The following is a 15111-nucleotide window of genomic DNA, read 5'->3' on the forward strand; positions in this document are numbered from 1 at the left end:
AATCTCATAAGAGACACATCATCACTTTTGCTTTAGGTGACACAGACCACTTCTGGTACACTGTCAGGGAGGACTACACAGGGTGTGAATACCAGGAGATAGAAATGCATTTTGGACATCTTGGAGGCTACCTACCAAACACTGTAGTCACTGAGTTCCTTGGGCACATGTAACTAGCCATATTAGACTAAAAACAAATTTGAGCATTACTGTAACTATAGAACTCCCCTTCCCTCAGGGCACCTCAGATCCAACAGTGATTTTAATCTCTATCTCACATATCTGTAAAGCTTAATAGAGAAGTTCTAATATTTTCTTCCCCATCCCCAGTATTTGCTTTTGATGGCACCTTCTGAGGTACATCTGCTCTGCTTTGGAAGCCACTGTTTTTGAATACTAAACACCTTGAAAGCATTAGGGTCTAGATTAGATTTTCACTGCTCTTTTAGTGTGTCTTGTTACTTTATTAAATTTAGAAGTGTGCCTATTTTGATTTCACTGTGTTCCATTTTCAGGTTTTTTTCTTATTCCTTTTTTTTTTTCCTTTTAATTTCGGTGCTGAATTCCAAAGTGGTGTTTGTTTCTTTGTTCTAATTGAATTTCTTATCTCTCTCCATACCAGATGTTGCTTGTTGGAGAGATGGTGGGAAGTCTGCTGGCTCACCTTTAACATCTGACCAAGATGAAAAGCCCTCTGGGCAGGATGAAAGCACAGCTGGAACATCAGAACAAAGTGACATCCTCAAAGTGGTGGAAAAGAGGATAGCTTGTGGCCCTCCACAGGCTAAACTGAACGGGCAGCAGCCTGCTCTGGCTTCCCAGTACAGGGCTATGATGCCTCCTTACGTAAGTATCGTCGAAGAAGCAGGCCATTAAATTAGAGGCTTTTGATCTGGGTTCCAAGGAGAGAATTAAAATGGGGAAAAGTTTTGGTTTTTATTTGCATTAACATCTAACTAAAATTTTCCTTGATTTATGAATGCAGGAAATAAATCACAGAGGTATCAGGAGTACCCTAGTTTTTCTCGTTAATAGGGATCATAGGTATTTTCATATCACATCATATTGTTTTGGATATAGCAAAATAATTATACTCAGCCACACTTAAAGGTAGTTAGTAGGGGCACCTGGATGGCTCAGTTGGTTAAGCCTCTGGCTTCAGCTCAGGTCATGATCTCATGGTTAGGGAGATCGAGCCCCGCATCCAGCTGTGCCTTGGTGTTATAGAGCCTGTTTGGGATTCTCTTTCTCTCCCTCTCTCTGCCCCTTTCCCTCTCCACTCAAAATAAATAAATAAACTTAAAAAAAAAATAAGTTATTAGACCACATGGGTAGACTCACTGGTTATGTAATGAATCACATACATTACCATATCTCAGATTGGTTTTTTAAACATTGTAGTAACAACATTTTAATATAATTGTTTTCTTTCATAGTACTCTGTGTTTTAGATAATGCTTTTCAAACATTTCTATGAGAAGTTCATAGGATTTATCAGACTGCCCACAGGGTTTGTCCATGGCACAAAAAAGTTAATATGTGCTTTGTTCTAAAGTTTTTATTGGTAAACATACTTTATATTTTTTAACTTTTTATTATAGAATATTTTGAACATATGCAAAAACAGAAATAATAGTACAGTGACCCTCCCCCTATTCCATACCTCCTGTCCATCTTAAGTATTTATCAACTTGTGGTCTGTTTCACCTATTTCCCACCACCTCAGATTACTGAAGCAAATTCCAGATACTTCATTTCATCTATGTGTATTTTATGTTGGATTTTAAAACAGAAAGACCAGGAGGAAAATCCACAATGGCACTATCACACCTAAAAAGAAAGTTTCTAAAAACATCGAGTCAGTGTTCTAATTTCCTTGATTGTCTTATAATTACGATCTAGATAACATCTGTTCTTTAAAATTGGTTCATATTTTTCTTAGGAATCTTCTTATCTTTGGTTACTTCTTATCCTCCCTCTCTTAAGATTTTTTTTGGAGCTTATTTGTTACTATTTATTTGTTACCTGTGGAGTTTTTATAGTCTGGATTCTGCCGATTCTATTTTTGTAGTTTTATTTAATATATACTTCTGATCCATATATTCCTATAAATTAAAATTTAGATTTGGTGCCTTTATACATCTGTTTGTTCTCAGCTTCCTATGAAATGTTATGGCAGTTTACATGTGCCCAAGTAAATAAACTAACATTTTTCAGGGGACCATTAGTCTCAAAAAGAATAATAGTCTGGTTCTTACATTTATTATTTTATATATTTATATATATATTTATATAATTTATATAATATATATAATATTATATATATATATATATATATATATATATATATATATATATATATAAAATGTTTATTTTTGAGAGCGACAGTGCAAGCAGAGGAGGGGCGGGGAGAGAGGGAGACACAAAATCTAAAACAGGCTCCAGGCTCTGAGCTGTCAGCATAGAGCCTGATGCAGGGCTTGAACTCACAAACTACGAGATTATGACCTGAGCCGAAGTCGGACACTTAACCAACTGAGCCACCTAGGTGCCCTATATTTATTTTTATTATGACTTAATTCGTAAGTATTCATGTGCTAAATATCCATATTTGTTCATATTTTCTGATTCTTTGTATTATGTAACCATTCTAGGAATGTCTAAATACAATTGCTTGTTAAATTAGTTTTTAATTTGCATGCATGATAAAAATGAGTCTCATATGCTAACCTGGCCTTGAAAAATTATTTACACCAGGCTACTTGTCTCCTGTAGTTTGTAAATTCTGCTTCCAGAGACCCCTGAATTTTCCGGCGTGGGGGTAGAATGGGAGAAGGGAAAGTAAAAGGGGAGAGCATGTGGCCTTTGTGCCCAGTTTCATCAACCATTTTGTTTGAATAATGTCTTCCACTATTTAACAAAAACAAAAAGCTTTTAAAACCATAACTATAGGGGTGCCTGGGTGGCTCAGTTGTTTAAGTGTCCCAACTTCAAATCAGGTCATCATCTCGCAATTCGTGAGTTCAAGCCCCACATCAGGCTCTGTGCTTACAGCTTGGAGCTTGGAGCCTGGAGCCTGATTTGGGTTCTCTCTCTCTCTCTCTGCCCCTCCTTGCTTGTGTGTGCGCATGCTCGCTCCATCCCTCTCTCTCTCTCTCTCAAAAATAAACATTAAAAATAATGACTATATATTGAGAATTTAAAGATTGTTTATAGAATTAATTTTGTGGCAAATTCCTAAATTTTAAACATTTAATACCACATGAAATTAATCTCTATGCCTGACTAATTAGCAGAAGAGAGATCTAATAAAACTTTACCTATGAACATTTGCCTCCAGCAGTGTTTTCACTAATTTCAGTACAGGATGATGTAACTGAAAATTCTCCAGAATATTCCCCAGACAAAAAGCTTTCCATTTGAGCTTCAGCTGCTGTACTTAACTTAATTAACTTTGCTCTAACCCTACTTAGAAATTTCTTCTTTGGACAACATGATCATATAAACATAGCCTTTCTTCAAGTACAAAGTAATTTCTGCACCTAACTTTTTTTTTTTAAGAAAAGCTAATATGTCTCAGAATATAGATTATATATTTTAAGGTAATACAGTCTGTTTGCCTGCCTCTCTCTTTATCTCTCTTTCTTCCTCTTTTCTTTCTTATAAATATTTTGACCTGGTTATAAGCGCCCCTTGACATCTTATCTTCCTTTTCATATCATAAGATAAATCCCTCATGATGTATCTTCATAATGTATCTTATAACTTTTCCTAAACTTAGCTTTCAAATCCAAGTTCCCATAGAGAGCATCATCTTTGGGCCTCAGTTTGTGATGACTATCTATATAATAACTTGAATCAAAATTCACCTATGTCCTACCCATAGAAAATCTCCCAAGTAGCTCCCTACCCACCTCCTCCCTCACTCTCTTGGGTTGTGGATGATATTTTTATCTGAACGGAGTTTCCCTTTACCAAGAAATCTGCCTTTAATAAATCTACTCCTCCATTGCAGTGAAGTCTCACATTGTTTCCTTTCAAATATTTCAACTTGGTTAAGGCTTTGCAGTTCTCTGGAGTGCATGCATGTTGTCTTTTTAGGTTTTTTGTGTCAGTATATAATTATTTATGTAATTTTGTTAATGGGATAACAGAAGCTCTTTGTAGGATATGTCCCTAGTTATTACCTTTATTTGTAAAGCCTTGGTGCAAGCAGTAGTCTTACAGATGGCTTATTGTTAAGGGTGAATGATGATTTATATACTAGCCGATAAAACTGATTTTTCACAGTATAGTTTATTTTAACCTTTTTTTCTATAAATTGTAATCTCTGGTTTAGGTAGAGTGATCTTTATGTATATATACATATCTTTATGTACACACATATATATATAACTTGGTTAAAAAATTTATCAATTTTGTTTCCTTCATACAGATGTTTCAGCAGTATCCGAGGATGGCTTATCCTCCTCTTCATGGTCCTCTGAGGTTTCCGCCTTCTTTATCTGAAACGAACAAGTAAGGCTATTAAATGATTAAAGTTGCCAAGGCACATATGCTCATTAAGATTTTCTGTAGTTTGAGTGAGTTGTGATGATTGATTCATTATTTTGATCTCACAGTACAATTTCCAGGAACAAATAATTGACCTTTATAAGACAGAACACAAATGCTTTATTCTTCTAAAATGTTAATTGACATAAGATTCTGAAAACTGGAAATCATCACAAAGATGTGACACTTACATTTATCCCTTTTTCTTTCCATGATATTAATGACCTCCCATTTTCTCCACCCCCCTTTTTTTGCCAAGCGTAAGACTTGAGCATTTTTCTTAATGATGATTTTTCTTAAAATTCTTCATTTTGATATTAGTGTGTCTTAGCCATATTATTCTTTAACATATTTATTGTATTTTAAATATTTTTGGTGATAAAAAGCCCACTGTCTAATATTAAATACTTACAAAAAAACTGTATCAAATATTGTCATAAATTTACATATATACATTAGAAATTTCTCATACACATGTCCAGTGCAAAATATTTTGTGTATATCATGGTGTGGAAAACATTAATGTTGAATTAAAATGAAATTCCAGTCTTTTCATATTTACCTAATTTAGAAGCATTAAAACTTTGTATCCTTTCCCCTCATCACCTTTTGTTCATTAGAGGCCTTCGAGGAAGGGGCCCGCCTCCTTCATGGGCCTCTGAGCCTGAACGCCCCTCCATCCTTAGCGCATCAGAACTAAAGGAGCTTGATAAATTTGATAACCTCGATGCTGAAGCTGATGAAGGTTGGGCAGGTAAGAGGCAAAATTAATTAAGCATTTTTAGTTTTTAGATGTTTTTAAACAGTCAGTCTAAGTTTTCTTTAATTTAATAGGTGCTCAGATGGAAGTAGATTATACAGAACAGCTGAATTTCAGCGATGACGATGAGCAAGGAAGTAGTAGCCCTAAAGAAAATAGCAGGTAAGCTGTTGTGATACCTTCCGCAAGCAACAGCATGAATTCATTGATACAACATCCATTCATGCAGAGAGGCTTCATTAATAGGTATTTATTCTTTTTGTATAAGTTTTCTACATTCTACTCCAAGAATATACTGACTGGGAAGGTGACTAACAAGCCAAAAAATTTTTTTAAAGTACAGCTAATGAAGGAATTAAACTTTGATGTTTCTAAATAAAATACATATTTAGAAAAAAAGATGTTTAGTTGGAGGTACTTAGAAAGACAGCATCAGGGACCATTTCCAACTTGTTACTTGCTCGAACTGATTCATATTTCCAGAATTGGAGAAAAATAACTTGGGCTACTACAGCTGCTTTAATCAAGTCTTTGATTTTTTTTTTTTTTTTTTTTTTAATTTCAAGCAGCATTTCAGTTTAGACAATGAGAGCTTTTACTCTCTTCTCTAACATAGGGGCATCACAGTCAGAAATATATGGGTTACGTAACATAAAAATCAGGCTCTTAAAATATAAGGAGCTTGCATGTACATGTTGGTATAGTTTTTTAGCCATGGCGTTATGATACACTCCTGTTTCATGATCAGTTGTGAGCTGCCTGGAACTTGTGATTTTAAAAAATGCCATAGTTTGACTTGTCTCTTTCATTAAATCAGAGTAAACTAGAATACAGGTATTAATTAATTATAATATTTTTTGGTTACATTTATTTTTTTTTTTAATTAAAAAAAAAATGTTTGAGAGAGAGAGACATGGAGACACAGAATCTGAAGCAGGCTCCAGGCTCTGAGCTGTCAGCATAGAGCTGGACACAAGGCCCAGACTCACAAACTGAGAGATCATGACCTGAGCCAAAGTCGGACCCTTAACCAACTGAGCCACCCAGTCACCCCTGTTTGGTTGCATTTAGATGAGAGAGACTTTTGGGGTGGAGGTGATAGAAAATGGTGGGATTATAATTCATTTGCCAGGTTATATTTCAAGTTGTATGTGCGTATTTGACAACTGCTCTACTGTACTTTATACCTTGTGGTGATAAACTGGGCAAGCCCAGTTACTAACACATTAGAGATCTATTAAAGATACACGGTATATGTTTACGTATTGAATGAATTAGCACCACCAGGTCACAAAACGATCTCATTCTTTGATATACTCCCCCTGTCTCACACTAAAACCATAGGAAACAGTCTTTTTTTTTTTTTTTTTTTTTTTTAATTTTTTTTTTTACGTTTATTTATTTTTGAGACAGAGAGAGGCAGAGCATGAACGGGGGAGGGTCAGAGAGAGAGAGGGAGACACAGAATCGGAAGCAGGCTCCAGGCTCTGGGCCATCATCAGCCCAGAGCCCGACGCGGGGCTCGAACTCACGACCGTGAGATCGTGACCTGAGCTGAAGTCGGACGCTTAACCGACTGAGCCACCCAGGCGCCCCGGAAACAGTCTTTTTTATATAGATAAAATGCTTTTACTTATGGTATAGTCTATCCACTTAACTTTTTATTTCATCTGGATTTTTGATTCCTCAGTGAGGATCAAGGTTCAAAAGCCTCTGAAAACACTGAAAACCGAAAAGAAGCAGATGAAGCTTGCAACACTAAATCGTCTTCTCAGATACCTGCCCAGCCATCAGTATCAAAAGGTCCCTACGGGAAGGGACCCTCATTTAATCAGGTTTGTTGAACTCAGGATCCTTGTCACTGCATATGCTTTGGTTGAATTAATCTTGTAATTATGAAGTTGGAAGAAGAATTAGGAAAAGGAAACCATATTTTGTCTTGAATAGTTTAGATCTAAACCATAATTTTTTTGCATTTTAATAGGAATTGTCAATATAGTAGCCCAAATTATCAAGTAGAAACTAAAGTTTAACTTCTTTTCCCTTATAACAGCTTGGCCGTATCAAAGTGCAGGGATAAATTGTTTTTCCAAACTAACATTGCTAAGTGCTTTATGCTTTACTAAATACTTGGTAAATCCTAGTCAGTATTCATGTGAAATAGTATGCGGAATAGGGAAATAACACATAAGGAGTAGAGAATTCTATTAAGTGTGAGTCATTTTGAAGAACATTGTTAAAGGAAGTATGTGGGTAAACAGATACACTTGATCCTACTTCGAGACATAGCAAAAAATGCATTGTAAGCTGGGAATAATAAAGGGCTATCATCCAGAGAGTCACTTAACTCATAATGTACTCAGCATGTATTTATTGAATTCATATGCAACCTATGGAGGATCTGGTCCCTTCAAGGAGGTAGAAGTAGGTAGTTAACAGTCTCTGTAAAACAAAGAGAAAAGACATCAGACATTGGTTGCAGTACAGTGTGATAAGTGGCATGACAGCGTACATAATGAGCTCTTAGAGAATTCTCTGGAAAAGATTTTGCAGAAGACTTGGTACTTGAAGTGAGAATTAGCCAGTAAACAAAGGGAAGAGAGACATTTCAAGCAATGGTAACATGTTCAGAGTAAAGGAGCATGAGAAAGCTTGGCACATTCTAGAAGTCCCCAGTAATTTGATACAGGAGGGGAGTTGGAGAGCTGTGTAACAGTTGATAAGTGTATGCTATACAAGGAAGCTTGAATTTTATTCTGCTTTAAATTAATTAGTTACAATTTTAATGTACATCCAACTTAGCATATAGTGCAACAGTGATTTTAGGAGTAGATTCCAGTGATTCATCCCCTGTGTATAACCAGTGCTCATCCCAACAGGTGTCTTTCTTAATGCCCCTTACCCATTTAGCCCATCCTCCTGAATTTGATTCTTAAGGCAGTGGTTAGCCATTGGGGAGTAAATTTGTGAATTCTTAAAAAGGATTTTTCAAGTTTTTTTTTGTTCTGTTTCTAATAAAATTCGTGTTTTGTGTGATTTTTAACTTACTGGCTTAACATGGAGAGTGATAGTTGTAAGAATAGAGGAATGTCCTATGCCATATCTTGATGTCTTGATGTTTTGTGTGTGTTTGTGACACTGATGCATGTATTAGCAAGTGAATAGTCTGTGTATCATATTTAGTTCTGATATGTTTTAGATGTTTCTTTTCTTTAGGTAAATCGCATACATTTAGTTTGTCATTAGGAAAAAAATTCAGAAAAAGAAAAGGGCTAACATAAATAAAGTGATAAAATTGGAGGCATACTTCATAGCCACATCACTTGTGGTAGAATTTTAGAATTTATACACTAAAATTCTTCCTTCTGCAAAGTTCATTTGAGGTTCTAATCATATTAAAGTGGCAAAGTGATTTTATAGAATATAGTTATTTTGCAGTGAGTAGTGTATTTTTATTGAAAAAGAGAAAAGGATGAAAATGGCTTACTTTTTGCAATCTTGTAGTCCTGAAAAAATTGAGTATGTTCAGAAATATTTCCAGTAGATCTCTTTTATCTGATTAGTTTGTAATTGTCCTCATCTTTATAATAGGAACGTGGACCGTCTTCACACCTGCCGCCACCTCCAAAATTGCTTGCACAACAGGTAAATCTTAAACTCTTCTTAATGGTCTGTATGAATTATTTGATTTTACTTATTTTAATGGTAAGATTTCAGTGTATGTTTCTTATGTATAACTTTTATGAAACAGTTACAGATTTTACCTTAGCTCTCACCGTATCTTCTTCCTCTTTTTTCCGCTACTCTTCATTCTCAACTAATAAGCATGCTCCTAATTTCACTAAGAAATGAGAAGCAACCATTTTCCCTTTTCAGTGCCCTTCCTGTCCTCACTACTAAACACAGCCCTTCTACTTGTTCCCTTGATCCCCTCTTCTGTCACTTACTGGTAATATTGTCTCTCATCTTAAAAAAACTGTTAAGAAAATCACCCATCCTTTGACTCTCACTGCCCTCCATCTCCTTGTAGTTTCTACCCCATTTCCCTGTTTTCCTTCATGGCAAAATTGTCTTAGTAATTTACACGTAATATCTTCACTTTCTCATTAACCCTTAACAGTCAAGCTTTTTCATCTATCACTATACCTTTGAAACTATTATTATGAAGGTCGGTAGTGATTTCCATCTTGCCGAATCCACTTCTCTTGTCTTCATTTTACTTAATCTCCGTAGCTCTTGACAAGGTTAACCTCTCCATCCTTCTTGAAAGACTTTTTTTTTTTTTTTTTTTTAACTTTTGAGCCATCACACTATTTTGTTCTCTTCAATTTGTATTTCTTCTGGGCCTTTAGTACCTTTGGGTGTTGGAGGGTTAAGGGCTGTGTTCTCATTCCTTTCTCTAGCCATATCCTTTCCCTGGGGGATCTCATCTATGTGCTGGTGGTACTCAGATACATGTATCTATAGCCCTTAAAGCCCTACCCTAACTTTAAGAATCATGTATTTAGTGATCAATTCAGCATCACCACTTGGATTTCTGATAGGTATGTCCAAACTGTAACAACTGTAATAACACCTCCCACCCCCATATACACATACGGCCCTGCTTCTTCCCTGGGCCTCCCATCTTAGGTAATGGCATTATCATTTACCCATTTGCTCAGGTTGAAACCTAGAAGTCACTCACAAATCGTCTTTCTTCTTTATCATACATCCAGCCTATATGTATCAGCAAATTATGGCATCCCTATCTTTGGAATATATTCCTACACTGAGTACTCACTACTGTCTGTTATATTTCATTTGAACTACCACAGTAGGTTCCTAATAGGTCTTATTTTCCACTCCTGTTGCCTGCTTACCTGCCACCCCCATCCTAAATTCTATAGTAGATATAATCCTTGAAAACTATATATGTTAGATCAGTGATTTCTTGCTTAGGTCCTTCCAGTGGTCTTTAAGGTCTCTGTCTACTCTCCTGATCTTACTTACTTTTCTCTCTGTTCTTGCCGCACACGGTTTATTGAAGCACCAAAAACATACATTTTATTTGCTGTTCCCTCTAACTAGAGGAATGTTTTCCAGAGGTTCTTCTTCTGACCAAAATCTTTGCTCAGGTGTGACCATTTTAGAGGCCTTCCGTGATCACCCTATGTGATAGGTACATCTACCACAACCGTCACCATCATCTTCACCAGTCATTTTCCTTTGAACCACTGAATGCTCTTTATAGTATTTTTATATACACACAAGCTAAAACTAACCTCTAGAGGAAAATGTAGAAGAAAGTCTTTAAACTTGGGCCAACAAAGATGGTCTTAGATAAGATGCAGGATGCATGAATTAGAAAGAAAAAAATAATGTCAGTTAGACTTTGAAAAACATCTCTAAGACAATGAAAAAATATGTCCTACAAAATATTAATAATACATTTGACCAAGAACGTGTACTGGGATATATTTAAAACAAAACAAAACCCTTTATAACTAATAATAAGACAAATAGCCCAACAAGATGATTCGAACGTTCACTTCACAAAACAAGATCTACAGATGGCCAATAACCACATGAAAAGATGTTCAGTTTTTTGTTTTTTTGTTTTTGTTTTTGTTTTTCTTTTTGAGAGCGAGTGTGCAAGCAGGAGAGGGGCAAGGGAACAGAAAGAGAGACCATCTTAAGAAGTCTCCACGCCCAGCGCAGGGCTCAATCTTACAATCGTGAGATCATGACCTGAGCTGAAATCAAGAGTAGGATGCCTACCAACTGAGCCACCCAGGCGCCTCAAGATGTTCAGTATCTTTTACCACCAGGGAAATGCAAATTAAAACCCCAGTGAGATTTTATTATGGATCCAAAATTTAAAAGGCTGGTGACATGAAATGTCGGTGAGGGTATAAAGCAGCTAGCACCCTCGTATGTTGCTGGCGGGGCTGTAAAACCTTGTAATCACTTTGAAAAACATTTTGATATTATCTTATGTAGTGAAACACATACGTAACACGTGACTCTGGCAGATTCACTCCTTGGTATTTATCCAAGAGAAATGAAAACACATACATTTACACAAAGACTTAGGCATGAATGTCCATAGCTGTTTATTCATAGTTAAAAAGCTAGAAGCAGTCCACGTGTCCGTCCCACATGAAGTGATGTGCCTATGATGGAATACTGTCCAGCAATAGAATGGACCAAATTACTGATAGACACCTCAAAACTATCATCCTGAGCACAAGAAGCCAGACACAAAAGAAAATATAACTTGATATATCCATATATATGAAACTCTAGGAAAGGTAAAACTGCTCTATGCTGCAAGAAGTAGACCAGTGGTTTTTTGGGGTCGGGGCACTGTACTGACAGAGGAGTGAAGAAATGTTCTGTCTCTTTTTTTTTTTTAAGTGTTTATTTTATTTATTTTAATTTTTTAATGTTTGTTTACTTTTGAGAGAACACAAGCAGGGGAGGGGCAGAGAGAGAGGGAGACGCAGAATCCGAAGCGGGCTCCAGGCTGAGTTGTCAGCACAGAGCCTGACGCGGGGCTCGAACTCACGAACTGTGAGATCATGACCTGAGCTGAAGTTGGACACTCAACCCAGTGAGCCCCCTGAGGCGCCCCAGTGTTTATTTTTTAGAGAGTGTATGTACAAGTGGGGGAGGGGCAGAGAGAGAGGGACAGAGGATCCGAAGCGGGCTCTATGCTGACAGCAAAGAGAGCCCAGTGTGAGGCTCGAACACTTAAACCGTGAGATCCTGACCTGAGCTGAAGTCGGACACTTAACCAACTGAACCACCCATGCACCCCAGAAATGCTGTGTGTCTTGATCGGGACAGTAGTTACACAAGTGTATCATTTGTCCCTACTCCTCCGACCTGCATTTAAAATATGTGCCTCACATTTTATGTGAATTCTATTTCAATGAAGTTGCTTTTTAAAAAATGATTGTTCTTTAAGTTTACTGCGTGAAGTAGGTACTTTTGTATAATTTTATGTTTGAAGCTTATCTCTGAGCTGGAGATGAAGTAACTAAACACCAGAAAGATAAAGTGGTTTGCCTAAGTCAGCACTGTTAGTAAATGATAGAGTCTGGATCATATTTTTTTATATAGCCCAGTGTTTTTGTCGTACTATTATTTTCTCGTTTGTGAGGATTCTGACTGGTTACATGGTTTTTAAGGTTTCTTTCCCCTACTAGGTACTAAAATCAGTATTTTTAAGACAATTTTTTTTTAGCTCCTTAATATTTCAGACTTTCAGGTGCTCTTTTTATTTTGCTTATTTCTGCATAGTTGCTGGCAGTGACTGTAGTGGTTTTAGAACACATCGATTGAAACGTAAATCATTAAAACATAAAAATCTCTCACGTGATCTCCCACATTTCACTATGGGTTCTAGGTATGCATTTCTAGATCTTTCAGTTTAAAGGGAGAAAATTCTATCTGTGCAGGCTGATTTCTAGGAATCTTCCCTCCTTTGACATGTCAGCAGTAGGGGGGTCTCCTCTTCTTCACCTAGCGTCTCTGGGTGTGTTTTTTCCCTGTAATGGTACCTTTATATTCTCAGGGCTCATGTGACACAGTTTTGCATCTTTATGGACTTTTCTCCCTCCTTAGGCATTCCATCTCTGACAGTTGGTGCTCTGAAAAGTGCTCACATTCTAAATTTCCTTTGTGTCTAAATTTAGATTTTGAAATTCATGTTGTGACAGCTTCTAATTTTATTCAACAAATTCTGAGTGAGCAGTAATGTCTGCCACAATAAATAGGTGCATGCGCAGTAAATGTTAGATGGCTAGATTAATTATTCTGGTCTTAGTTTGGGGAATTATCTGAATTTAATATTTTTGCCATGTTGCTTCTTGTTTGCATTTTAATGTGCGTGTCTTATCAGGAATAGTTGTGACATTTTGTGGAGTTTTTCCTGCCCCCTTCATGTCAGAAGTCCAGTGTTGGTCGGAAATAGATTTGTCATATTCACCTGATAATTTATCATAATGTTGCAGCATCCTCCTCCAGACCGACAGGCAGTACCTGGAAGACCAGGCCCTTTCCCCCCAAGCAGCAAGTACCGGATGAAGATGAAATATGGAAGCAAAGAAGAAGACAGCAGTCAGAACTTTCTGCCGCAGTGGAACGTGCTCGGAAACGGCGCGAAGAGGAAGAGCGAAGAATGGAAGAGCAAAGGAAGGCAGCGTGTGCAGAGAAACTGAAACGGTTGGATGAAAAGCTTGGCATAGTGGACAAACAGCCATCTCCAGAGGAGATTAGAGAAAGGGAGCGAGAAAAAGAAAGAGAGCGCGAGAAAGAACTTGAAAAAGAACAGGAACGGGAGCGAGAGAAGGAGAGGGAAAAAGAAAGGGAGAGGCAACAGGAGAAGGAGAAAGAACTGGAGAGAGAGCAGGAAAAACAGAGAGAAATGGAAAAGGAAAGAAAGCAAGAAAAAGAGAAAGAACTGGAACGGCAGCAGGAAAAGGAAAAAGAACTGCAAAAGATCAAGGAACAGGAAAAAGAATGTGAGTCGGAGAAGAAAGAAAGGGAGAAAGTGGAGGAGAAAATCGAACACAAAGAACCTACTTTAGAGCCTGTGGTAGAGAAACCAGAAAGTGAAAACACCTGTAGTAAAGGTATGCTAGTCTTGTTTGTTCTTATAGAAACTTACGAGGCTTCATATTACCTCTGGTGTGGATGTTTGTGTATTTTTTTTAAGTTTATTTATTTTGGAGACAGAATCTCAAGCAGGCTCCACACTGTCAGCTCAGAGCCTGGCGTGGGGCTTGAACTCATAAACATGGTCCGCAACTAAGAGTCAGATGTTTAACCACCTGAGCCACCCAGACACCCCTGTGTATTTTTAATACAGGTCTGTAATCCAGATGAGAGTGATTGAGTTTTTTTTTTAAGTAGAAGTTGAATTGTATTGGATACTTTATTATCCTTTTTTCCTCAGTTTGTTTTATTATGGTAAAATATATGTAACATAAAATTTACCATCTTAACAATTTTTAGCTGTACAGTTTAGTGGTATTAAATACATTCATAGTGTTGTGCAGCCATCACCACCATCCATCCATCTCCAGAATTCTTTGCATCTTGTAAAACTGAAACTCTGTACTATTAAACAGCAGTTCCCTATTCACCTTTCTCTTCAGCCCCTGGCAACCCCTATTCTGATTTCTGTCTCTATGATGTTGACTGTTCTCAGTGCCTCAGATGCACAAAACCCTACAGTATTTGTCTTTTTTGTGATGGGCTTATTTCACTTAGCATAATGTCTTCAAGGTTCTTCCATATTAAAGCTTATTGCAGAATTTTCTTCCTTTTTAAGTATATAATCTATTACCTATATATACCACATTTTGTTTATCTCTTTATCTGTTGATGGACACTTTGGTTGATCCCATATTTTACCTATTTTGAATACTCCTGTGAATGTGAGTATACAAATACCTTGTTGAGACCCTGCTTTCATTTCTTTTTTTCTTTTTTTTTTTTTTTAACTTTTTTTCAACGTTTATTTATTTTTGGGACAGAGAGAGACAGAGCATGAACGGGGGAGGGGCAGAGAGAGAGGCAGACACAGAATCCAAAACAGGCTCCAGGCTCTGAGCCATCAGCCCAGAGCCCGACGCGGGGCTCGAACTCCCGGACCGCGAGATCGTGACCTGGCTGAAGTCGGACGCTTCACCGACTGCGCCACCCAGGCGCCCCTCATTTCTTTTGATTATATACTCAGAAGTGGAGGGGCACCTGGGTGGCGCAGTCGGTGAAGCGTCCGACTTCAGCCAGGTCACGATCTCGCG

At 37.3% G+C, this 15111-nt stretch overlaps 1 protein-coding gene across 1 annotated transcript in view; it reads left to right on the forward strand.

Moving 5' to 3' along the window:
* PRRC2C (proline rich coiled-coil 2C) overlaps positions 1–15111 on the forward strand; it is a 98160-nt gene that overhangs the window by 33048 nt on the left and 50001 nt on the right. Inside the window, 8 exon segments of the mRNA XM_043568325.1 lie at positions 623–846; positions 4436–4518; positions 5175–5308; positions 5389–5476; positions 7005–7149; positions 8906–8959; positions 13315–13363; positions 13366–13935. Coding sequence (XP_043424260.1) covers positions 623–846; positions 4436–4518; positions 5175–5308; positions 5389–5476; positions 7005–7149; positions 8906–8959; positions 13315–13363; positions 13366–13935 — 1347 coding nt within the window.

The sequence above is a fragment of the Prionailurus bengalensis genome, chromosome E4 (genome assembly GCF_016509475.1).
Source record: "Prionailurus bengalensis isolate Pbe53 chromosome E4, Fcat_Pben_1.1_paternal_pri, whole genome shotgun sequence".
NCBI lineage: Eukaryota > Metazoa > Chordata > Mammalia > Carnivora > Felidae > Prionailurus > Prionailurus bengalensis.